Genomic DNA, 27184 nt, shown 5'->3' with positions numbered 1-27184 from the left:
GCTTTTTCAGATAAAATAAAAATAAATTACAAAAAAAATTATCGAACGTCACAGAGTCATCAGCTATATTTTCTACGTTTATGCTTTCATAAGCCGACAATAACAATTCAAACAAAACACATGCAGTTATCTGATGTGCATGTCTAGTCCTAGGTACACTTGAACATACAAGATAAGAATCTGCCGTGCCGGATGTTGCAATATCGGCTTCATTGGGGGCACTTGTCCATCCACTATCACGTAAAATGTCACCCAGAATTTTAAAACAAGCCATTTTAATGTGCAATCCACCAAACATGACGATTAACTTATCTTATCCGTACAAATCTGGCCATTACCACTGAATTTGCTTTGCCAAAAAAAAAGTGGTTGATTTTCAGATATAATCGGTGTTTGTCCTGGATTAAGAAAGTTAACCATCTCCTTCACCTTATCCACTGAATGCTTGATCATTGCAACTGAATGTGAATATCGAAGAACAGCAATATTCGTGATACTGAAAGTAATTATGAAGCCTATAATGCATTTGTATGTTATTTGGATGAAGATCAGAACTATTCTGAGACCAAATTGAAGAAAAAGTTGAAAAAAATCGACAACTATAAAATAATCTGTTGATCAAATTCATCCTGGTGAAGAACTGGTTTCTGATATTGAAAAAATGTGTAGATAAGTCAAGACACACTATTTTTGTTGTATCTAATAATATCGATGTAGTCCAATCAGTGCAAAAAACGTGCGTTCACCATGACACATATTAAAACTGACCCAGAAAGTGACAACCATCTTATCATCGTGTTCTGAGGGAGAAAAACAAGCATTTAATTGGATGAAAACTTCGAAAATTATTTTCAAAAATATGTATTTTTGGCACATGTCGAAGAAGACAAAGCAAACGACGAAGAATTTTGGAGGAGATTGGAAACGGCTCTTAAATCAAAGCGTCTGGTCAATGGCGCTCCATTGATTTTATAATGGATGATGATTTAATTTAAGACGAAACAATCGCCATTTCTCATGACATAACAATATCATGAACATACGGATATTGTTTGAGCTGTTGGAACATTTTGAAATCATTTTATATTACTCATGCATAAATCTGATTCCGAGATTGACAATACTTTTGATCCTTTTTGGTTTTTTATCAGATTTTTAACGTTAGTATTAAGTTTGAATTTTGAAATATTTTGGCCTCGATCACGACTGAAGATACATAAATTGTCGAAATGTTGTACCGTTAATGTTATCCAGTTCTAATTGAATAAACGTATATGCATTGATTAAATTGATATTTGTTGGGTGACAGACAAGGTGAGCAATTGTTAAAATAATCCGTTTTACATGTCTTAAGTTACCTTTTATTCAACTGTTCTGACATATGCATTTGAAGTACCCCTACACATTGCTGAAATATAACAGAGTGAAAAAAATCACCTCAATCCGGACCCAAAGTTTTTCTTTTTGCTTTTAACAACATCAATTCATAATTCGTTTAAGCAGTCTTTAACCCACCTCAATCTATAACTAAATATTCTATTTTTAAGAGTCTTTTACCGTTTCGTCCACGAGGGTATCACCAGCCCAGTAGTCAGCACTTCGGTGTTGACATGAATATCAATTATATAATCAATTTTTATAAATTAACTGTTTGCAAAAGTATGAATTATTCGAAATACTAAGGATTTTCCTATCCTAGGCATAGATTACCTTAGCCGTATTTGGCACAACCTTTTGGAATGTTGGGTCCTCAATGCTCTTCAACTTTAAACTTGTTTGGCTTTTTAACTATTTTGATCTGAGCGTCACTGATGAGTCTTAATTAGACAGACGAAACGCGCGTCTGGCGTATCAAATTATAAGCCTGGTACCTTTGATAACTATTACCCACCTTAATCGGTAACTAAAGATTTGTTTGTTTTTTAAGCAGTCATTTACCCACCTCAGTCCGTAACTAGTGATATTTTGTTTTTAAAAGCAGTCTTTTACCCACCTCAATCCGTAACTGAAGATTGTTTTGTCTTTTTAAGCAGTCTTTACCCGCCTCAATCCGTAGCTAGAGATATTTTGTTCTATAAGCAGTGTTTCATCCACCTCAATCAGTAACTAAAGATTTGTTTGTTTTTTTAAGCAGTCTTTTACCCACCACAATCCGTTACTGAAGTTTTTTTTGTTTTTTTTAAGTATGCAGTTATTTTCAAACCTCAATCCGTAACTAAATATTTTTGTTTTATTTTAGGCTTTCTATTACCCACCTCAATCCGTAACTCAAGATGTTTTTGTTTTTAAAGTAGTCTTTTACCCACCTCAATCCGTAACTAAAGATTTTTGTTTTATTTGAGCTTTCTCTTTACCCACCTCAACCTGTAACTTTTTTGTTTTATTTAAGCAGTCTTTTACCCTCCTAAATCCGTAACTAAATTATTTTTTGTTTTTTTAAGCAATATTTTACCCACCTCAATCCGTAACTATTTTTTTTTGTTATTTTAAGCATACAGTCTTTTACCTACCTCAATTTGTCGTAATTTCTGCTTCTTGCTATGTTTTTGTATAGTTTTAAAGCCAGCAAATACGAATAAACTCACAAAACTTGTGACTAAACTAAGGGATAAATAAATACGGCCGTCAAATCTGTTGTCTGTTCTCTCTCTCATTGGTAGCGTGAATAAATAATCAATAGTAGAAAATGATACTTTTATTAAACTTCTAGAACAGCCGATATATTTCCATACATGTACAATATTCGAGCAACAATTATATAATTTACATACGGGGCGGAGCTACTAAAATAACATTCTTTCTCTTGTATTTTTGTACGGACCAAACGGGATTATCTTAATAAATTCTACAATGACAACGTAAATAAATGCAAGGCATACAGCTATCTGCGCTGCTTCTTACCTATAAGCTACGACCCTTTCTTGTAATATAAACTGCGAGGCATACAGCTAAATGCGCTGCTTCTCACCTCTAGGAACCCCCGGGCTGAGCCTTGCTGCAAGCCAAATGTAAAAACAGCAAAGACTGACGAACGTGACGTTGCACAGGTATTTATTTGAAATTCCCGGAAGTAAATATTCTAAGCAGGAAGAAAAACATAACGTCAAATGCTGACATAAAATATACAAGTCCTCGACTCAAAATGCTTATAATAATACACTTTTGTTACTAAAACAGTCAAGACATATTATTTCTTCCAGTTGAGAGCTCACAAATGAATACTTTTGGGTTCACGATTACAATATTAACCCAACGGTAACGTTCTGAGTAATACATGACAAATTTGCGCCATATATGACGTTATCGATACATCTAATAACATAAAGTAAAACGTACGTTAATTACTCATTTAATATACTAGAAATACTAGAAATAACTTCTGACAACTCATATAGACTCTCTTAATACAATAATAACAATATTTCTTTACTTGGAAATAACCAATACACACATTTACAACACCCACATCAAACCGTAGCTAAAGATTTTCTTGTTAGTTTCAGCAGTCTTTTACCAACCTGAACTCGTAAATAAAGATTTTTTGTTTTATTTTAGGCAGTCTTTCAACCACTTCAATCCGTAACCAAAAGATTTTATTTTTGTTTTAAGCAATCTTTTAATTGTTCGACACAATCCGTAACTAAATTAAGATTATTTTTTTCAAGCAGTCTTTTCATTTCATGTTTTGGTTCTGGCCTAAATTGAGTTTTTTATTGAGAATGTACTTTTGGTCTTTTACACCAGTTTCAACGTTTAATAACTTAGGAGGTTAGTTTAAGAAAAGGTACAATGATAAATAGGTTTCTCTATAGGATACAAAATGCACGATAACTGCTATATTTTTGCAAGATTTTTTTTAAAGAAAGTTTAATTTTACTTTGAAAAATTGATTTTAACCTTCTTATGGTATCTTTGTTTTAGGAAGAAGAGTTTGTCTTGGCGAGTCATTGGCCAGAATGGAATTTTTCCTATTTTAATAATACTTATACAAAGGTTAAACTTAATGCTACCGATATCGACCATTTGCCGACAATAAAAGGAAAATTAGGACTTACCTTAGCACCCGTTGAATTTTCTTTCTGTGCCGTTGGAGTGTAATAATGTAAATAAGAATATTATTTGGGAACAATCGCTAGTTAGTTTTGTGGTGTCAATGCCTAAAAATTGTGAAAAATTCTTGTATTTTTTTTTCATTTAACAAGATAAAAAAAAAAAACATGAAAGAGAGAAAAATATTTTACCTTTGTTTTGAATTTCTTTAGTAAAATTTAGCTTATTTCAAAAAATAAATAAACATACTCATCAAATTTCAATCCAAGTTAGAAGAATATCCCCGTGCTGCCTCAAACTACATCTACAACTCAAATGCGTACTAGGAATACAATAAATACTAATTTAGCCAATAAAAAAATCCACATAAAGTGTTATATTCATGTAACGATTCAATTCTTCGGTCATATTGCATGTTATACGAAAGTTAATGTTTAGTCTACTAGGTTGCATAAAAGTGGCATCGAATTATTTTGCAAATGTTCACCAATGACTAATTATATAATTCGACTTTGTTAAGAATAGGATATAATGATAATAATATGTCAATTTATAACTTACTTTAATAAATTAGTGTTTTGAATATTCTTGTGTAGACACACAACACTGTTTATTAATACGGACCTTCTGCGTCTAAGATAAAGACCATCTTATCTCTTCTTGGCTTATCTTATCTTTATAAAGTTATCTTATCTTAATATGACAGGATAACGTTTCGTTAAAAAAATGCGCTCAGAGAAGTCCATGAAAACCATACAATGCCCGAAAAATATTAGTGGTTAAACACTGTCAACGCCAGAACTTTCTTGTTTTAACAAAAACGGGATTGGATGTTCAATACGAAGACGAAACCGGAAGTCCTTCATGTTTGGTACTATAAACATGCATGCATCAAAAGATCTTAACCGCTTCTGACGATTTGAAAAGAAGAATTATTTAGATAGCATATATCAAATCCAAATATATATCATAAAATTGTATAATCTCATCAAAAGCAATCGAGACACCAAAGTTGGAAAGACACAAATATACATGCAATACGCTCACAGCATTAAACCTATATGGGCTAAATGAATACATCTTATGTGAATACCAGAAGGTAGTGCAACTTTATTTTGGTATAAAAATAAGAATATTTTTTATGCTTGACAATGAGACAATTCTCCACTAGAGACCAAATGACGAAGAAGTTAGCAACTATATATAGGTCACCTTACGTCCTTCAACAATGAGCAAGACCCATACCATTAATAAATTAAAAGTTTGCCATAAAATGTACATATATCATTCAGAAAAATCATGCCAGTACACACGCATTTGAGGACTAAAAGCCAACAAGCAGCGGAACCGACCCAGTAGGTAAAAAAAATCCTTTCGCTCGATGCATGTTTTGGAGTGCAGTAGCTTCAGTTAATACAATAAACTCATTATAGATATCATGCTAAAAACAAATTATGCCAAACGCGCGTTTCTTCTACGAAAGACTTGCCAGGGACGCTTGAATAAAAAAAGTTAAAAAGGCAAAATAAAGTATAACGTTGAAGAGCATTGAGAACCCAAAATTCCCAAATGGACACCAAATGGTTCAATGAAAAAAAAATATAAAATCTTTTTGAAAGCTTAATCCGCAAAATAATACGGAACTATCATAATCGAGTTGCAACCGTAGTTGAAATATAAACAATTCTTATATTTACGAAAAATATTTTACGTTCATGTTAAACGCTCAACGCGTGTCTCATGAGAACATAGCATTTTGTCAGTTTTCAATGTAAATACTTTACAAGAGAGGCGAAATATACCAAAGGGACATTAAAAGTAGAAAATAAACATGGCAAAAAAACAAAAAAAACAAAACAAAAGACAAATAACAGTAAACAAAATACAACACCAAAAACTAGACTAAGCAACACGAACCCCACATGAAACCGGGGGTGATCTAAGGTGCTTCGGAAGGGTTAGAATATCCTGCTCCATATGTGGCACCCGTCGTATTGCTCATGTAAGAACAAACCCGGCGATATGTCTAATTCGGTTGGTCACATTCGGGGAAAAGAGGACGGGATTGTGGTGAAGACAATTGAAACATATCCGTCGTCATCTGTGAAACAGATATTTCATAACGGTCAACCAACTCGTGATGGCGTCCGTAAAATTTACGAAGGGATGATTTCAACTTCACCACTTGGAACTCTTGGTTAAAAAGCTTTCCTGTGAGCAACAACACTCTACTAAGGCAATCATGATAGGAAATACAAGCCGTGGAATAGCGTATCAACTGGGATGTATATACTTTGTATGCAGGCGCTGCTGGAAAATTGCTACCTAGAAATGAAAAGTTCACAGTTGTTAAGCTGAAATCATCTCTTTTGTCATTAAATTTTGTTTTCAACCGACCATCATTGTCAATTTCTAGATGTAAGTCATGATATGAGTCAGACTTAAGTGTATCTATTGTATCTTGTATCTCAAGTTCGATGGGATAGATGCGTTCAACATAGTCACCAAACTTTGAATTATTTAGTGAGAGAACATCATCTATAGATCGGAAAGTGAAGTTGAAGTATAATACTAACTTATTTTCTTTCTTCCTAAGAAGCTCTTGTATGAAGTTAGCCTCATATGAATAAAGGAAAAATTCAGGAAGAAGGGGAGTACAGTTGGTTCCCATGGGAATGCCGATTGTTTGTTGAAAACACGTCCTCCAAACGTAACAAATATGTTGTTCTAGTACTATTAGTACTCAGTGGTACTGGCATAATTTTTAATGATGTATTGTGTTTGTTAAATTCACTACTGGAACAGAAAATGTTTTTATCTTTTTTAAAGCACTTGAGTTCATTACCAGTTTCATGACCAAGCAATATTCAACCAAACTTTTTACTATGGAATTACAAAAACATATATATTTGTACTGGCATAGTTCATGGTCTCTCATTCACGTACTTAAAGCATTGGAAAGCTTGGGTTTCAAATGTCAATTAAATTGTTGATTTTATGCCGCAATTTCGCCATTTTAAGGCGTTAATTTGTCTACAAATAATTCTCTGATACATAAAAATCATTCTGAATAGTTATGCGGTATTGTCATAATGTGCGTTTGAGTGAGCTTGGTATAGCAAACATGGAATTTCATCACACAATCTTATTACACAATAAATATAGGAATACATGCATGTAATGTTAACATACAACCGTCCAGGTAAACTCATTTTAGGACACTCATATATCTTGTATTTGTCTACAAATAATTCTCTGATACATAAAAATCATTCTGAATAGTTATGCGGTATTGTCATAATGTGCGTTATAGTGAGCTTGGTATAGCAAACATGGAATTTCATCACACAATCTTATTACACAATAAATATAGGAATACATGCATGTAATGTTAACATACAACCGTCCAGGTAAACTCATTTTAGGACACTCATATATCTTGTATATGCAGTAATCTATTTTAAGAACTATACTAACTAGTCAATAACAATTGTCTGATTTGGTAACGTTTTAAAACTGATATTTCGTCATTTTAAATGAATGTTTGTAACAACACATGAGTTGTTCGTCATTTATTTAACTGTTTCAAATATATACGACGATAATACGAAAGCACTAGCTTATAGATCGTGACAATGATTGACTTGTTGACATTGGTTCTAATCTTTTGTGGACTTGGTCTCTACATTCTTTGGAACAAAACAGCAAGAAATGCCAAACTGCCACCGGGACCACCGACAACACCCTTTCTTGGGAACTTAAACATGGATCTTGCCAATTTACTAGATGCTTTCAGGCAATACAGACTAAAGTATGGCGATGTGTTTAGTTTAATATTAGGATCAAAAACAATGGTCGTAGTTAATGGATTAGAGGCACTCAAAAATGTTTTCATAACAAATGGAGATGTAACGTCAGACCGTCCTGATAGCTTTATTGTGAAAGATATTGGTCATTATAAAGGTAAGAAGACGATAACACTCTGGGCTAGATTCTGATTTTGTGAAACCGAGTTAGCACTTTTACTTTACTACGAGACGTCAAATAATTTCCCCTTTTTATATTTTTTCTAAACAGAGTTTAACTAAAAGGAAGTTACTAACAAATGATTCCTAATGATTAATAAGTTAAATGACATTGATAAACTTGATGACATAATGACATTGATAACAGTCCACTTACTGCACGAGTTATTGATAATCTGTGTCTAATATGTTCACGGATATAATGCAATCTCGTTCTCCTGGCCTATGATGTTTGCAATCAGATTTCTACATACACGTAATGAGCAGGAAAAATTGTTGAGCCGGAATTGTTTTCTCTTTCCAATGAAATTGCATGTTTTCTAAGAATGACCCATATATTCTTATTTGTCTTTCGTAAAAATCAACTGTTTAACATAACTGTTTAAATCAAAAAAGATAACCAAAACAAACGTAATTGATAAATTGACCTGTTGCTATAATCTGGACACTTTAGTGCAGAAAATTCACTTGTAATAATGTTAATTGTTGTCAAACACATGGCGAAATTGACATATTTGACCCCTTTTTGGACAAGGTAGATATTGGCAAAGTCCTACCACAAAAAATAGTTTACACACATTGAAATCTTTGTATGATCATGACCGCTATATAGATGATGTCACCTCTCTTGATAATTCAAAGTTTGGTGTCTTTGTTGAATGCATGTATCCCATCTAACTTGATTCAAATTTAAAAAAGATACCACAGATACAGTTACGTCCGTCTCATGTCATGACATACATCTAGGAATTGAAAATGACGTTACAAAATGGGATGATCTCTGCTTTCGAAATGTGAACTTTCAATTTCTGTGTAGCAACATTCAAGCAGGGACTGCATAAGGAGTAAATATCACAAAATGGTACGATATTCCAGAGCTTGCGTTCCTATCATGATTCCCATGAAAGAGGTTACTGCTTACAAGGAAGCTTTTGAACCAAGGGTTCCAAGCAGTAATATTAAAGTAATCCCTTCTAAAAATTTACGGACGCAATCATGAGTTGGAGATAACCACGAATATTTTACCATTCCAACCACAATCCCGTTCTTTTTTCCTCGATTGTGACATCACCCAATTAGACTCATCGCCGACTTTGTAATTACTATGTGTTACATGTGGAAGTGGATCTGATTACCCTTCTGGAGCACCTAAGTTCACCCCAGTTTTTGTTGGAGTTCATGCTGCTCAGTCTTAAGTTTGTTATGTAGTGTTTTGTGAACTTGTTGACCTTTGGTTTTCTCTTTTTTTGTTATGTCGTTGTAATTTTTTCTCGAATTATGAGTTTTGAATGTCCCCTTGGTATCTTTTGTCTTTTTTGGTATAAACACTTTTTGAGTAAAAACTTAATAATAAAATACAAAAGTCTCAAAATGTAGCTAATTTGGCAGTTTGTTAGTAATAAAGAATAAATGCAAGACGTTTGAAGCATGGAGACAACTATATCAGACAAACCTGAAAATTATAAATATCTGATGGATATTAATTTATTATTAACAGATGATGAATGTTATTTTGGTAGATGTTTATATAATACTTTTTATAAGTTTCGAGTTACAAGGGCTAAAAAAGTATCTTAAAATACCCTGTCCTTTGTATGATACGGAACATGAAAATAGATGTGTTTACTCTAACCCTAGCTATATAACCAATAATAGTTATCAATTAAGGAAATCACATATTGTAGATATATCAAAAGTCAATGACGTAAACTGACAGAGACGGGAAAACTAATGAACATTACAACATATATTTTCTTGTCAGGTATATTTTGCATGAACTATTTATGATTAAAAATTCATTTTAATTCAGGCATTGGAAGTTCGTCTGGTTCCCTATGGAAAGAACATAGAACTTTTACAATAGGAGCGCTACGCGAGTTTGGGTTTGGTAAAAGGAGTCAGGAATCAAAAATAAAGGAAGAGATTGAAGTTTTGATGAGGGTCATTGAAGAACAAAATGGAACACCGTTCAAAATCAAAGGACTTTTGACTTTATGTGTTTCTAATATAATGTGTTCAATAACCTTTGGAAAGCGTTATGAACTCACTGACAAGTTTTTTATGTCACTTTTGGAAAAGATTAATGAGAACCTGAGCAACGGCAATGCATTGTTCTTGGCTACAATTTTTCCTTTTCTCAGATATGTTCCCTGTGATCCTTTTGGTATAAAACATACTCTTCGTAACATCGATCACTTGGAAAAACATATAACACCTATCATAAATGAACACGAAGAGACCTTTGATGCAAATAATATACGAGATTATATTGATATTTACTTGAAAAGAATGAAATCAGAGAAAGGAAATACAGAATCTACGTTTGATTGTAAGTTTATGGTCACAATGTGCTTTGGTTTTCACACCAAATGAATACTAACTATACAATATTAGGTCAATGTAAAAAATATATCAAAACTTAGTAACTGGGCAAAGATGACCTTTCGATTCCCTTAACACTTTCGGGCTGATTTTAAAAAGTTGATATTTTTTCTAACTTTGATCTAAAATTGTTTTATACAGCAGCTGTAAAATGTTACAATAATAGCCATTAAAGTTTTACCATAACAATAAAAATAATTTTCCGCCCCTAAAAGAACGCATATTGTTTTTTATCCAACAATATAACATTGAGGTTGTAGCATTTATTGTTTTAACTCCCTAACCCTCCCTTTAATTTTATAGAAGTCAACCATATATATAGCAAAAAACTATTTTTGCACCTGTTGTTTATATTGGGAAAATCTTTTTTTTTGGTATGTTATGAACAATAGTTCACTGATTGTAGGATTAAGTGATTGACATGAAGTTCATATTGAACAAAATATCACTTTGTTACTATTTATTGGAAATAAAGATAACTGGAAGTTTCCAAGAAAGGTACAGTACAAAACCTTGTTCACTTCTTATTTTGTGCTATTACTTTATATCACAATTGTAAACTCCATTGTTTACCAAAATGGTTGTGTAAGCACATCTCTTCTATGTTGGCTTTTGAGTTCTATTAATCTTCAAAAATGAATTCATAAAAAATAAAATATATAATTAAAATACTTATTTTTCAGTGTATTCTCGAATTCATTTGATAATTTTTACTTGAATGATTAAAAAGTTGTCACGAAAAAAAAATCTTTCCGAAGAACCTTAAAGGTAATTGAGTGATTAAATTGACCATATATATATATCTTTATTCTCATAAAGCCAATGCATGACATCAGTACAGAGATAACAACAATAACTATTTACAATATACAAAACAAGAGAGAGAGGTTACAAAAGTCACTAACCAGGAGGACAAACACAAGTATTAATATTTTTTATAAATGAACAAAGCTTCTTCAGGACTGGTTTTCGTGTACTCGACATAAGTTCAGAGAATTTAACTGTATCATGTTGTTGTACAACATAGGAGGATAAATACTCTTGACGTTTTTGATCGAAAAAAGTACATTCAAATATATAGTAACCGTGACCACAATTGGTCAAATTTTAATTCATAATCGTAAACAACATAATTCAAATATGAATGAAGGTCATCTTGGTAAACGGTCTTTCGTTTGTATTTGAGTTTATGGTACTGCTACGGACATTTGAATAGGTGCTGCGGTCTGTACCTCCAGATCCTTATATAAAGGTTCGATTTGGAAAACATATTTGAGATAGATTCCTTATGGGCAACATTTTTATTTATTGACACAAAGAGTTCATATAACAATTATAAAAATAGGGGATATAAATTCACGTATGAAATTCGGAATTTTGATAGGTTATTGTTGAAGATTTCTAGAACTCAAACGGTTTTCTTATTTTTCAGGTTTTTTTTTTGTTTTTATTCTATAAGTTTCAAAATAAAATTAAGATAAGTAGTTTTTTTTCATTACTTACCGATAACAGCTAAAAAAAGTGTCATGGTCTGACGATTAAAATGTGGATTATTGAAGTTATATAAAAAATTACAATGCTTCCAATTAATTTTTCAGATGAGCAACTTCTAAAAACAATATTAGACTTGTTTACAGCAGGAACTGAAACACCATCAACTGCTGTGCAGTGGTTTATAGTTTTGTTAGTAAATCACCCAGAAGTTCAAAATTTAATGCGAAGAGAAATCAATGACGTCATTGGAACATCTAGATATCCATGCATGGAGGAAAGGCAAAAACTACCCTATACGGATGCAGTTTTACACGAAGTTCTGAGATTTGGATGTATTGGCCCTCTTGCTCTTCCACATGGTTTAACACAAGATCTCAATTACAAAGGATACGTTATTCCAAAAGACTCCATGCTAATACCTAATTTACATTCTGTTTTGTACGATCCTGAAGTATTTGAAGATCCAGAAACGTTTAGACCTACAAGGTTCTTGGATGCAGAAAGAAAGCTTGTGAATGTAGACAAAGTTTTAACATTCAGTCTTGGTAATTATCTATCTGTACGCATAAGAATAGAATGGCTAAGTTCATAATCTATACTTGTGATAGTTGATGAAAATTTTTAAAACAAAGAAAACAAAAAGAGACATTCTTTACAAAGTGCATGCTATAATTTTTAGGCAAATAAAACATTCCAAGTCTACATAAGACTGTTTCCACTATTACGATGGCTTTCGGAGGGGGTCCTGCAAGTGTCGTTTCAAATAGTGTCTGCACTTGGGTTTAATTTGGTCTTATTTTTTCAAATAAATGTGAAGAAATACAGTTTAAGAATGCATGAATTATAAAGGGGGGGGGGGGGGGGGAAATAGTGTGTTAGATGTCTTTCCTATTTCTGTTTTGGATACCCAGAAATATTTAATTAAGTTGATTTGTCAATTTTGGATTTCCGGCTTACCTGATGAGGATATTTGAAAACATTATTTATGTGCAATGATATCTGAACCATGAGTAAAATTTATTGTTTTGTTGATTATTGTTTAACGTCAAGTCATGATGAACTATGCACTTAGCCAACACAACGCCAGTAAAATATGTGAAAAACATCAACATTATAACGACAAGTATCAGATGACTTTAAAAAGACTAAGCCACGTAAATAGATAAACTATATTTCGCACTAGTGTAAGATATTTAAGTGATTTCACTTGAAATTTAATCGAAAGACGATGACTTACTTCCTTGAATGGAGGAATGTTTTACAAGTTTGTCTTGCTTTAAAAACGTTATTTTTTGTATCTGTTATTTTATGAAGATTTTATCTTGTTGCTTAACATCTTTTTTTTTTGGTTCAAAATGAATAAAAGAAGATGTAATGTTTACGTCAATGACAAAAACCCGAACGAAAAAATATTATATAGTCATTGCTGCTGTTGCTATAAATATTACAAAATGTTGTGTTTTAGGACGAAGAGTATGTCTTGGCGAGTCATTAGCTAGAATGGAGTTTTTCCTGTTTACCACTTCGCTTGTGCAAAGATTCAAGCTTCTTCCATCAGATCCAAATAATTTGCCTTCATTAAAAGGAAAACTAGGCATTACGTTGGCTCCAGCAGAATTCTCATTCCGTGCTGTTGAAGTATAATAACAGAATAACAGTTATAGTGTAAATATTTTATCCATATACACAGGTCTAATAATAACTTGTATTTATATCAATACATAACATAATAAAAAAAAAAATATGTATTCGTTTCTTGCGTTCCTGTTTTAACAGGGTAAACTGTGATATTTTATTTTATGTCATAAAATATTTGTTGTACATATATTGTATATAATGTTTCTTTTTAGTGTCAATAAGCGAAGAAAGTGCACATTTCTTAAAAATATGACACGGATAACCTATCGATTAAGCATTTGTAATGAGTAAAACAATATAGGGCTCAAATGCAATTTTTTTTCAATGAATGTACTTTGATACTTTTACTTTCTATTTAGGTTCCACAAAGGAGAATTTTTTTTTTCAAAATGGTCATGCAGTCTTGTATGTTGTTTAGTTGATTCCAATAATTTATAAAAGTGTCGACACTGGACATATGTTAATTTGAAGGTACCCAAAAAAATAAAGAGCGTTAAAGACATCTACAGTAGACAGCTGTCGTGCTATACACTGCTCCGAGTTTAGACATGTTGTATACAAGTTTAACAAAGATTTGATATCAACACAAAAGTATTTACAGGAAATTGAAATTTCTTTCAATATAAAAAGGGCATCACAAGGTAACTCAAGCTTTAAGAGGATAGTTTTTCTCAGTTTTTTTCCACATGGAGGTAAACCTAGCTAATGTTTTCAATGATGATATTGAAATGAATAAAAACAGATATCGAACGCCCCGTTTAAAGAAATAAGTGAAACAATGTGTATCTCTATAAAGAAATAAATATAATAGTTTGTAACATATGCGGGGTCCCCAAAAAATAAGAATCGAATTATCGACATGGCAGCAATTATACAGTGTGTTATTCATATTTATATAATTGTAAGTAAAACAGTGAATACTTAGTGAGGTATTTGGATCGGCAGAAAGTGCCTTAGAATTGAAATACTAAATCATTACGCATTCCGTTCTTTATTTCACATTGAATTTACATTGTTGCGCTTTGATTTTCTTTTGATATGAAAAATAACTATGTGTGTCAATTTTTAAGTTGAGTCCATGTTCTAGTTACCAAATGTTTGGCTATGTGTAGATAGAGAGGAAGGGATTAAATTGCACGAGAAAGCTGAGCTTTCGAGTGCAATTTAGTTCCTCCTATCGTGTATCACACATAACTAATCGTTTGCAATTTGGTAAATCACATGTGAGAAATGTGCATTCGACATCACTGCAATCAGCATGTTATTTACTAGTTTTTTTGTGCGGTAGTATTCCAGTTTGCGGTTTGATATCACCTACAGCACTCGCTAGAAAAAAACCAGGCAATGTATATGAAAGATCCTAAAAAACCGAAACGCTTAACCTCATTTTCAGGAAAAGCTAACTAGCAAAGGCTATAAAGGTAAGTCTTATTAATACTTTGTTTTCTTTACCTATTATAATGTAGTGAAGTTTCGTTTAAAAAGTCGTTAAAATCGAATTTCAAGTTCATAATGAATGTTGCTCTAAGTGTCTTCGATCGTCGAGGTCCGTGTTTACATAAACATAACGATATAATACGGAAATTATACGATTCTTACGTTTGTATTTTTCATATGAATTCCTGATTATTATATTTATAAAGTTGAATCTGTTGTCATGAAGTGAAGAAGATAAAGAATAATGGATTTATTTCGTTTTCATGGTTTTGATGCATTTGAGGGTGTAGAATATTAAACACCATTTCCGAAATTATAGTTTGTTCATGATTTCTATTTAATACTTGAATATTAAATCTGAAAGAGTGGAAATTCGTTTTTAAGAGAACTTTGGAGAAAGATGCATGGTGACCGGCATCAAATGCAAATTCAATACACTACACATCACATGTGATGGGAAATATAAGCACGCTTCGACAGAATATCTAACATTCTTGAGTTAGGAAGTGTTTTAATTGTGATGGATGAACAAACGAAGTTACAAATTAAAATGCATTGATATGAAATAATGAAGGATTATTTGAGAATTAATTTCAAATTAAATGGGGATATTTTAGCACAGTTTATATGTGAAATATGAATATGCGTGCAGGAAAAGTTTGTTTTGCATTTTTACTTCAGATGCAGTATAAAATATAACACGAAAACAAAACGTTATAAATTTAATGCGTATTTACCTTCATCAGCCTGTTATCAACGATATATTAAAATGCAATGATTTTGAAGCCCGGTTTTGATTGCTGATACAATTGATGTTAATAATTTAGAAAGAGGTTTCGTGGAGCACTTGGAAGACTCAGCAATTTAACGTTGTTTGTAAGGACAAGTATGTAGTTTAAGTATCCAATACAGTGATGGAAGATTCAGTTCTTCATCTTCGGTTGAAATTCCAAAGGAACATAGAACAGACCTATGATTATCCAGGATTTTCTCTTTGGTAAGTGCCGTGGGCGTATATGTTGAGTTTCAAAGTGAATTGTCAATACCTAATTCATTTATTAAGCAGTTTATGTAATCTGATTTATACACAAAAACGATGTTGTTTGCGGCTTTATCTGGAGGTAGGACAAGTGTTTTGCAACATTTGGGTCTTAAAAGATTGATGTAGCATAGGTATTGATAGACCCATTCAGTTTTTAAATTCTGATTTGAATCAACGACCTCACAGCCTTAATCCATTAGGAAAGAGTATCTACGTCTTCTTTCTCGCGTTTAACCAGTTGCCTGGCATAATCCTCGACTGAATCCATCAGTATTTTGAAGTTGTGTTTCCAATTGATGGATTTAGGCTCACAATATTTCGGGCCTGTGGTGACACCTTTCGCAGAAAAGTGTTGTTGACAATATTTAGGGCACCAGTAATAACTTGACCAGCCGGATTATATATGAATGGGGAACTAGCACAGGTGCAATCAGGAGGTTTAGACTTGGAGTCGTCAACATTGAGATCCTTCATTCTTTTATATCAACGGGTTCTGTCATGCAAATTCACATTCACTGTAAATTTGCATACATTTTTATTTTCTTTTCGTTCACATAATCTATTTCTGCAGGCATACAGCTTATATGTAGTTCTACATACTATGTATATTAGCATACGTGTGCAAATCAACTCATGTGAATGGGGATTCGGTTTCAAAATATCGTATATACCATTTATATTTTATTGGTAAACTAGTTTTTTTTGTGCGGTAGTATTCCAGTTTGCGGTTTGATATCACCTACAGCACTCGCTAGAAAAAAACCAGGCAATGTATATGAAAGATCCTAAAAAACCGAAACGCTTAACCTCATTTTCAGGAAAAGCTAACTAGCAAAGGCTATAAAGGTAAGTCTTATTAATACTTTGTTTTCTTTACCTATTATAATGTAGTGAAGTTTCGTTTAAAAAGTCGTTAAAATCGAATTTCAAGTTCATAATGAATGTTGCTCTAAGTGTCTTCGATCGTCGAGGTCCGTGTTTACATAAACATAACGATATAATACGGAAATTATACGATTCTTACGTTTGTATTTTTCATATGAATTCCTGATTATTATATTTATAAAGTTGAATCTGTTGTCATGAAGTGAAGAAGATAAAGAATAATGGATTTATTTCGTTTTCATGGTTTTGATGCATTTGAGGGTGTAGAATATTAAACACCATTTCCGAAATTATAGTTTGTTCATGATTTCTATTTAATACTTGAATATTAAATCTGAAAGAGTGGAAATTCGTTTTTAAGAGAACTTTGGAGAAAGATGCATGGTGACCGGCATCAAATGCAAATTCAATACACTACACATCACATGTGATGGGAAATATAAGCACGCTTCGACAGAATATCTAACATTCTTGAGTTAGGAAGTGTTTTAATTGTGATGGATGAACAAACGAAGTTACAAATTAAAATGCATTGATATGAAATAATGAAGGATTATTTGAGAATTAATTTCAAATTAAATGGGGATATTTTAGCACAGTTTATATGTGAAATATGAATATGCGTGCAGGAAAAGTTTGTTTTGCATTTTTACTTCAGATGCAGTATAAAATATAACACGAAAACAAAACGTTATAAATTTAATGCGTATTTACCTTCATCAGCCTGTTATCAACGATATATTAAAATGCAATGATTTTGAAGCCCGGTTTTGATTGCTGATACAATTGATGTTAATAATTTAGAAAGAGGTTTCGTGGAGCACTTGGAAGACTCAGCAATTTAACGTTGTTTGTAAGGACAAGTATGTAGTTTAAGTATCCAATACAGTGATGGAAGATTCAGTTCTTCATCTTCGGTTGAAATTCCAAAGGAACATAGAACAGACCTATGATTATCCAGGATTTTCTCTTTGGTAAGTGCCGTGGGCGTATATGTTGAGTTTCAAAGTGAATTGTCAATACCTAATTCATTTATTAAGCAGTTTATGTAATCTGATTTATACACAAAAACGATGTTGTTTGCGGCTTTATCTGGAGGTAGGACAAGTGTTTTGCAACATTTGGGTCTTAAAAGATTGATGTAGCATAGGTATTGATAGACCCATTCAGTTTTTAAATTCTGATTTGAATCAACGACCTCACAGCCTTAATCCATTAGGAAAGAGTATCTACGTCTTCTTTCTCGCGTTTAACCAGTTGCCTGGCATAATCCTCGACTGAATCCATCAGTATTTTGAAGTTGTGTTTCCAATTGATGGATTTAGGCTCACAATATTTCGGGCCTGTGGTGACACCTTTCGCAGAGAAGTGTTGTTGACAATATTTAGGGCACCAGTAATAACTTGACCAGCCGGATTATATATGAATGGGGAACTAGCACAGGTGCAATCAGGAGGTTTAGACTTGGAGTCGTCAATATTGAGATCCTTCATTCTTTTATATCAACGGGTTCTGTCATGCAAATTCACATTCACTGTAAATTTGCATACATTTTTATTTTCTTTTCGTTCACATAATCTATTTCTGCAGGCATACAGCTTATATGTAGTTCTACATACTATGTATATTAGCATACGTGTGCAAATCAACTCATGTGAATGGGGATTCGGTTTCAAAATATCGTATATACCATTTATATTTTATTGGTAAACTAGTTTTTTTTGTGCGGTAGTATTCCAGTTTGCGGTTTGATATCACCTACAGCACTCGCTAGAAAAAAACCAGGCAATGTATATGAAAGATCCTAAAAAACCGAAACGCTTAACCTCATTTTCAGGAAAAGCTAACTAGCAAAGGCTATAAAGGTAAGTCTTATTAATACTTTGTTTTCTTTACCTATTATAATGTAGTGAAGTTTCGTTTAAAAAGTCGTTAAAATCGAATTTCAAGTTCATAATGAATGTTGCTCTAAGTGTCTTCGATCGTCGAGGTCCGTGTTTACATAAACATAACGATATAATACGGAAATTATACGATTCTTACGTTTGTATTTTTCATATGAATTCCTGATTATTATATTTATAAAGTTGAATCTGTTGTCATGAAGTGAAGAAGATAAAGAATAATGGATTTATTTCGTTTTCATGGTTTTGATGCATTTGAGGGTGTAGAATATTAAACACCATTTCCGAAATTATAGTTTGTTCATGATTTCTATTTAATACTTGAATATTAAATCTGAAAGAGTGGAAATTCGTTTTTAAGAGAACTTTGGAGAAAGATGCATGGTGACCGGCATCAAATGCAAATTCAATACACTACACATCACATGTGATGGGAAATATAAGCACGCTTCGACAGAATATCTAACATTCTTGAGTTAGGAAGTGTTTTAATTGTGATGGATGAACAAACGAAGTTACAAATTAAAATGCATTGATATGAAATAATGAAGGATTATTTGAGAATTAATTTCAAATTAAATGGGGATATTTTAGCACAGTTTATATGTGAAATATGAATATGCGTGCAGGAAAAGTTTGTTTTGCATTTTTACTTCAGATGCAGTATAAAATATAACACGAAAACAAAACGTTATAAATTTAATGCGTATTTACCTTCATCAGCCTGTTATCAACGATATATTAAAATGCAATGATTTTGAAGCCCGGTTTTGATTGCTGATACAATTGATGTTAATAATTTAGAAAGAGGTTTCGTGGAGCACTTGGAAGACTCAGCAATTTAACGTTGTTTGTAAGGACAAGTATGTAGTTTAAGTATCCAATACAGTGATGGAAGATTCAGTTCTTCATCTTCGGTTGAAATTCCAAAGGAACATAGAACAGACCTATGATTATCCAGGATTTTCTCTTTGGTAAGTGCCGTGGGCGTATATGTTGAGTTTCAAAGTGAATTGTCAATACCTAATTCATTTATTAAGCAGTTTATGTAATCTGATTTATACACAAAAACGATGTTGTTTGCGGCTTTATCTGGAGGTAGGACAAGTGTTTTGCAACATTTGGGTCTTAAAAGATTGATGTAGCATAGGTATTGATAGACCCATTCAGTTTTTAAATTCTGATTTGAATCAACGACCTCACAGCCTTAATCCATTAGGAAAGAGTATCTACGTCTTCTTTCTCGCGTTTAACCAGTTGCCTGGCATAATCCTCGACTGAATCCATCAGTATTTTGAAGTTGTGTTTCCAATTGATGGATTTAGGCTCACAATATTTCAGGCCTGTGGTGACACCTTTCGCAGAGAAGTGTTGTTGACAATATTTAGGGCACCAGTAATAACTTGACCAGCCGGATTATATATGAATGGGGAACTAGCACAGGTGCAATCAGGAGGTTTAGACTTGGAGTCGTCAATATTGAGATCCTTCATTCTTTTATATCAACGGGTTCTGTCATGCAAATTCACATTCACTGTAAATTTGCATACATTTTTATTTTCTTTTCGTTCACATAATCTATTTCTGCAGGCATACAGCTTATATGTAGTTCTACATACTATGTATATTAGCATACGTGTGCAAATCAACTCATGTGAATGGGGATTCGGTTTCAAAATATCGTATATACCATTTATATTTTATTGGTAAACTAGTTTTTTTTGTGCGGTAGTATTCCAGTTTGCGGTTTGATATCACCTACAGCACTCGCTAGAAAAAAACCAGGCAATGTATATGAAAGATCCTAAAAAACCGAAACGCTTAACCTCATTTTCAGGAAAAGCTAACTAGCAAAGGCTATAAAGGTAAGTCTTATTAATACTTTGTTTTCTTTACCTATTATAATGTAGTGAAGTTTCGTTTAAAAAGTCGTTAAAATCGAATTTCAAGTTCATAATGAATGTTGCTCTAAGTGTCTTCGATCGTCGAGGTCCGTGTTTACATAAACATAACGATATAATACGGAAATTATACGATTCTTACGTTTGTATTTTTCATATGAATTCCTGATTATTATATTTATAAAGTTGAATCTGTTGTCATGAAGTGAAGAAGATAAAGAATAATGGATTTATTTCGTTTTCATGGTTTTGATGCATTTGAGGGTGTAGAATATTAAACACCATTTCCGAAATTATAGTTTGTTCATGATTTCTATTTAATACTTGAATATTAAATCTGAAAGAGTGGAAATTCGTTTTTAAGAGAACTTTGGAGAAAGATGCATGGTGACCGGCATCAAATGCAAATTCAATACACTACACATCACATGTGATGGGAAATATAAGCACGCTTCGACAGAATATCTAACATTCTTGAGTTAGGAAGTGTTTTAATTGTGATGGATGAACAAACGAAGTTACAAATTAAAATGCATTGATATGAAATAATGAAGGATTATTTGAGAATTAATTTCAAATTAAATGGGGATATTTTAGCACAGTTTATATGTGAAATATGAATATGCGTGCAGGAAAAGTTTGTTTTGCATTTTTACTTCAGATGCAGTATAAAATATAACACGAAAACAAAACGTTATAAATTTAATGCGTATTTACCTTCATCAGCCTGTTATCAACGATATATTAAAATGCAATGATTTTGAAGCCCGGTTTTGATTGCTGATACAATTGATGTTAATAATTTAGAAAGAGGTTTCGTGGAGCACTTGGAAGACTCAGCAATTTAACGTTGTTTGTAAAGACAAGTATGTAGTTTAAGTATCCAATACAGTGATGGAAGATTCAGTTCTTCATCTTCGGTTGAAATTCCAAAGGAACATAGAACAGACCTATGATTATCCAGGATTTTCTCTTTGGTAAGTGCCGTGGGCGTATATGTTGAGTTTCAAAGTGAATTGTCAATACCTAATTCATTTATTAAGCAGTTTATGTAATCTGATTTATACACAAAAACGATGTTGTTTGCGGCTTTATCTGGAGGTAGGACAAGTGTTTTGCAACATTTGGGTCTTAAAAGATTGATGTAGCATAGGTATTGATAGACCCATTCAGTTTTTAAATTCTGATTTGAATCAACGACCTCACAGCCTTATCCATTAGGAAAGAGTATCTACGTCTTCTTTCTCGCGTTTAACCAGTTGCCTGGCATAATCCTCGACTGAATCCATCAGTATTTTGAAGTTGTGTTTCCAATTGATGGATTTAGGCTCACAATATTTCGGGCCTGTGGTGACACCTTTCGCAGAGAAGTGTTGTTGACAATATTTAGGGCACCAGTAATAACTTGACCAGCCGGATTATATATGAATGGGGAACTAGCACAGGTGCAATCAGGAGGTTTAGACTTGGAGTCGTCAATATTGAGATCCTTCATTCTTTTATATCAACGGGTTCTGTCATGCAAATTCACATTCACTGTAAATTTGCATACATTTTTATTTTCTTTTCGTTCACATAATCTATTTCTGCAGGCATACAGCTTATATGTAGTTCTACATACTATGTATATTAGCATACGTGTGCAAATCAACTCATGTGAATGGGGATTCGGTTTCAAAATATCGTATATACCATTTATATTTTATTGGTAAACTAGTTTTTTTTGTGCGGTAGTATTCCAGTTTGCGGTTTGATGTCACCTACAGCACTCGCTAGAAAAAAACCAGGCAATGTATATGAAAGATCCTAAAAAACCGAAACGCTTAACCTCATTTTCAGGAAAAGCTAACTAGCAAAGGCTATAAAGGTAAGTCTTATTAATACTTTGTTTTCTTTACCTATTATAATGTAGTGAAGTTTCGTTTAAAAAGTCGTTAAAATCGAATTTCAAGTTCATAATGAATGTTGCTCTAAGTGTCTTCGATCGTCGAGGTCCGTGTTTACATAAACATAACGATATAATACGGAAATTATACGATTCTTACGTTTGTATTTTTCATATGAATTCCTGATTATTATATTTATAAAGTTGAATCTGTTGTCATGAAGTGAAGAAGATAAAGAATAATGGATTTATTTCGTTTTCATGGTTTTGATGCATTTGAGGGTGTAGAATATTAAACACCATTTCCGAAATTATAGTTTGTTCATGATTTCTATTTAATACTTGAATATTAAATCTGAAAGAGTGGAAATTCGTTTTTAAGAGAACTTTGGAGAAAGATGCATGGTGACCGGCATCAAATGCAAATTCAATACACTACACATCACATGTGATGGGAAATATAAGCACGCTTCGACAGAATATCTAACATTCTTGAGTTAGGAAGTGTTTTAATTGTGATGGATGAACAAACGAAGTTACAAATTAAAATGCATTGATATGAAATAATGAAGGATTATTTGAGAATTAATTTCAAATTAAATGGGGATATTTTAGCACAGTTTATATGTGAAATATGAATATGCGTGCAGGAAAAGTTTGTTTTGCATTTTTACTTCAGATGCAGTATAAAATATAACACGAAAACAAAACGTTATAAATTTAATGCGTATTTACCTTCATCAGCCTGTTATCAACGATATATTAAAATGCAATGATTTTGAAGCCCGGTTTTGATTGCTGATACAATTGATGTTAATAATTTAGAAAGAGGTTTCGTGGAGCACTTGGAAGACTCAGCAATTTAACGTTGTTTGTAAGGACAAGTATGTAGTTTAAGTATCCAATACAGTGATGGAAGATTCAGTTCTTCATCTTCGGTTGAAATTCCAAAGGAACATAGAACAGACCTATGATTATCCAGGATTTTCTCTTTGGTAAGTGCCGTGGGCGTATATGTTGAGTTTCAAAGTGAATTGTCAATACCTAATTCATTTATTAAGCAGTTTATGTAATCTGATTTATACACAAAAACGATGTTGTTTGCGGCTTTATCTGGAGGTAGGACAAGTGTTTTGCAACATTTGGGTCTTAAAAGATTGATGTAGCATAGGTATTGATAGACCCATTCAGTTTTTAAATTCTGATTTGAATCAACGACCTCACAGCCTTAATCCATTAGGAAAGAGTATCTACGTCTTCTTTCTCGCGTTTAACCAGTTGCCTGGCATAATCCTCGACTGAATCCATCAGTATTTTGAAGTTGTGTTTCCAATTGATGGATTTAGGCTCACAATATTTCGGGCCTGTGGTGACACCTTTCGCAGAGAAGTGTTGTTGACAATATTTAGGGCACCAGTAATAACTTGACCAGCCGGATTATATATGAATGGGGAACTAGCACAGGTGCAATCAGGAGGTTTAGACTTGGAGTCGTCAATATTGAGATCCTTCATTCTTTTATATCAACGGGTTCTGTCATGCAAATTCACATTCACTGTAAATTTGCATACATTTTTATTTTCTTTTCGTTCACATAATCTATTTCTGCAGGCATACAGCTTATATGTAGTTCTACATACTATGTATATTAGCATACGTGTGCAAATCAACTCATGTGAATGGGGATTCGGTTTCAAAATATCGTATATACCATTTATATTTTATTGGTAAACTAGTTTTTTTTGTGCGGTAGTATTCCAGTTTGCGGTTTGATATCACCTACAGCACTCGCTAGAAAAAAACCAGGCAATGTATATGAAAGATCCTAAAAAACCGAAACGCTTAACCTCATTTTCAGGAAAAGCTAACTAGCAAAGGCTATAAAGGTAAGTCTTATTAATACTTTGTTTTCTTTACCTATTATAATGTAGTGAAGTTTCGTTTAAAAAGTCGTTAAAATCGAATTTCAAGTTCATAATGAATGTTGCTCTAAGTGTCTTCGATCGTCGAGGTCCGTGTTTACATAAACATAACGATATAATACGGAAATTATACGATTCTTACGTTTGTATTTTTCATATGAATTCCTGATTATTATATTTATAAAGTTGAATCTGTTGTCATGAAGTGAAGAAGATAAAGAATAATGGATTTATTTCGTTTTCATGGTTTTGATGCATTTGAGGGTGTAGAATATTAAACACCATTTCCGAAATTATAGTTTGTTCATGATTTCTATTTAATACTTGAATATTAAATCTGAAAGAGTGGAAATTCGTTTTTAAGAGAACTTTGGAGAAAGATGCATGGTGACCGGCATCAAATGCAAATTCAATACACTACACATCACATGTGATGGGAAATATAAGCACGCTTCGACAGAATATCTAACATTCTTGAGTTAGGAAGTGTTTTAATTGTGATGGATGAACAAACGAAGTTACAAATTAAAATGCATTGATATGAAATAATGAAGGATTATTTGAGAATTAATTTCAAATTAAATGGGGATATTTTAGCACAGTTTATATGTGAAATATGAATATGCGTGCAGGAAAAGTTTGTTTTGCATTTTTACTTCAGATGCAGTATAAAATATAACACGAAAACAAAACGTTATAAATTTAATGCGTATTTACCTTCATCAGCCTGTTATCAACGATATATTAAAATGCAATGATTTTGAAGCCCGGTTTTGATTGCTGATACAATTGATGTTAATAATTTAGAAAGAGGTTTCGTGGAGCACTTGGAAGACTCAGCAATTTAACGTTGTTTGTAAGGACAAGTATGTAGTTTAAGTATCCAATACAGTGATGGAAGATTCAGTTCTTCATCTTCGGTTGAAATTCCAAAGGAACATAGAACAGACCTATGATTATCCAGGATTTTCTCTTTGGTAAGTGCCGTGGGCGTATATGTTGAGTTTCAAAGTGAATTGTCAATACCTAATTCATTTATTAAGCAGTTTATGTAATCTGATTTATACACAAAAACGATGTTGTTTGCGGCTTTATCTGGAGGTAGGACAAGTGTTTTGCAACATTTGGGTCTTAAAAGATTGATGTAGCATAGGTATTGATAGACCCATTCAGTTTTTAAATTCTGATTTGAATCAACGACCTCACAGCCTTATCCATTAGGAAAGAGTATCTACGTCTTCTTTCTCGCGTTTAACCAGTTGCCTGGCATAATCCTCGACTGAATCCATCAGTATTTTGAAGTTGTGTTTCCAATTGATGGATTTAGGCTCACAATATTTCGGGCCTGTGGTGACACCTTTCGCAGAGAAGTGTTGTTGACAATATTTAGGGCACCAGTAATAACTTGACCAGCCGGATTATATATGAATGGGGAACTAGCACAGGTGCAATCAGGAGGTTTAGACTTGGAGTCGTCAATATTGAGATCCTTCATTCTTTTATATCAACGGGTTCTGTCATGCAAATTCACATTCACTGTAAATTTGCATACATTTTTATTTTCTTTTCGTTCACATAATCTATTTCTGCAGGCATACAGCTTATATGTAGTTCTACATACTATGTATATTAGCATACGTGTGCAAATCAACTCATGTGAATGGGGATTCGGTTTCAAAATATCGTATATACCATTTATATTTTATTGGTAAACTATGTAATTTTACTATTATCGAAGGTGAACTTCAATTATGCAACTCTTGCATTGGAGGATATTTGGTGTTCTGTTTAAGTCAATCTCTAAAATGAATTTACTATGACAAGACAAGATAATTTTATTTTTTATTCAAAGCCACTATAAGCGCATTGGTACAAAAAAAGAAAAGTATGAAATATTATACACATAATAAATTGTCCACATGATATTCATAACATTCTACATTTGATTTATGTTGAAGATGATTGCATAAAAACAGGTAGGGTAAGGCAAACCTGGAAGACCTGATATTGAATTTCTTACCTTTATAGATTTTCAGATAATTCATAACCTTTTTGTGTAGTTGTACAAAAGGAGTCGCACCAATGTCCCATATATTTGTTTCACTCACATGGTTGAATTTTGAAGGTATCCAAATCCTACAAGAAATTGAATATCAAAGAGTCTATAGCATTTCCTTTTAAATTTCAACAATTTATCATAATTATCTTTATAAAATCAAAATGTTATTCAGTGCTACATTTTGATGTTGAAGGCATTTTAATGCAAAAGTGCAAATTATTATGTGTATAATATTTTATAATTTTCTTTCTTTGTACCAATGCGCTTATAGTGGCTTTGATTTAAAAATAAAGTTATCTTGTCTTGTCATAATAAATTCATTTTAGAGCTTGGCTTAAACGCTTAAACAGAACACCAAATAAATGGTATATACGATATTTTGAAACCAAATCCCCATTCACACGCACTGATTTGCACATGTATACTAATATACATAGTATGTAGAACTACATATAAGCTGTATGCCTGTGAACGAAAAGAAAAGAAAATGTGAGCCTAAATCCATCAATTGGAAACAGAACTTCAAAATACTGATGGATTCAGTCGAGGATTATGCCAGG

The 27184-nt window shown here is 32.6% G+C and overlaps 1 protein-coding gene across 8 annotated transcripts; it reads left to right on the top strand.

Moving 5' to 3' along the window:
• The first annotated feature begins 7495 nt into the window (after positions 1 to 7495).
• LOC127723994 (cytochrome P450 2C42-like) lies at positions 7496 to 24775 on the top strand. 8 transcript variants are annotated; one of them, XM_052230711.1, is made up of 5 exons: positions 7496 to 8013; positions 9886 to 10404; positions 12056 to 12496; positions 13417 to 13616; positions 24502 to 24775. In XM_052230711.1, the coding sequence occupies exons 1-4, from the start codon at positions 7686 to 7688 to the stop codon at positions 13593 to 13595; spliced, it is 1467 nt and encodes a 488-aa protein (XP_052086671.1). In that variant the 5' UTR covers positions 7496 to 7685; the 3' UTR covers positions 13596 to 13616; positions 24502 to 24775. The 8 variants fall into 8 exon arrangements, with proteins under 8 accessions (XP_052086671.1, XP_052086670.1, XP_052086669.1 ...); XM_052230710.1 differs by lacking the exon at positions 24502 to 24775 and adding an exon at positions 22598 to 22867; XM_052230709.1 differs by lacking the exon at positions 24502 to 24775 and adding an exon at positions 20695 to 20963.
• Positions 24776 to 27184: the final 2409 nt, after the last annotated feature.

The sequence above is a fragment of the Mytilus californianus genome, unplaced genomic scaffold, assembly GCF_021869535.1.
Source record: "Mytilus californianus isolate M0D057914Y unplaced genomic scaffold, xbMytCali1.0.p SCAF_14, whole genome shotgun sequence".
In the NCBI taxonomy this organism is placed as follows: Eukaryota; Metazoa; Mollusca; class Bivalvia; order Mytilida; family Mytilidae; genus Mytilus; species Mytilus californianus.
The sequence above is the reverse complement of the archived record's forward strand: the minus strand, read 5'-3'. Positions and strand labels throughout refer to the sequence as shown.

Coding starts and splice junctions, on each gene's coding strand:
- LOC127723994 (XM_052230711.1), top strand. CDS start 7,686: ATGATTGACTTGTTGACATTGGTTCTAATCTTTTGTGGACTTGGTCTC. Junction 8,014..9,885: donor AGATATTGGTCATTATAAAG/GTAAGAAGACGA, acceptor ATTTTAATTCAG/GCATTGGAAGTTCGTCTGGT. Junction 10,405..12,055: donor TACAGAATCTACGTTTGATT/GTAAGTTTATGG, acceptor TTAATTTTTCAG/ATGAGCAACTTCTAAAAACA.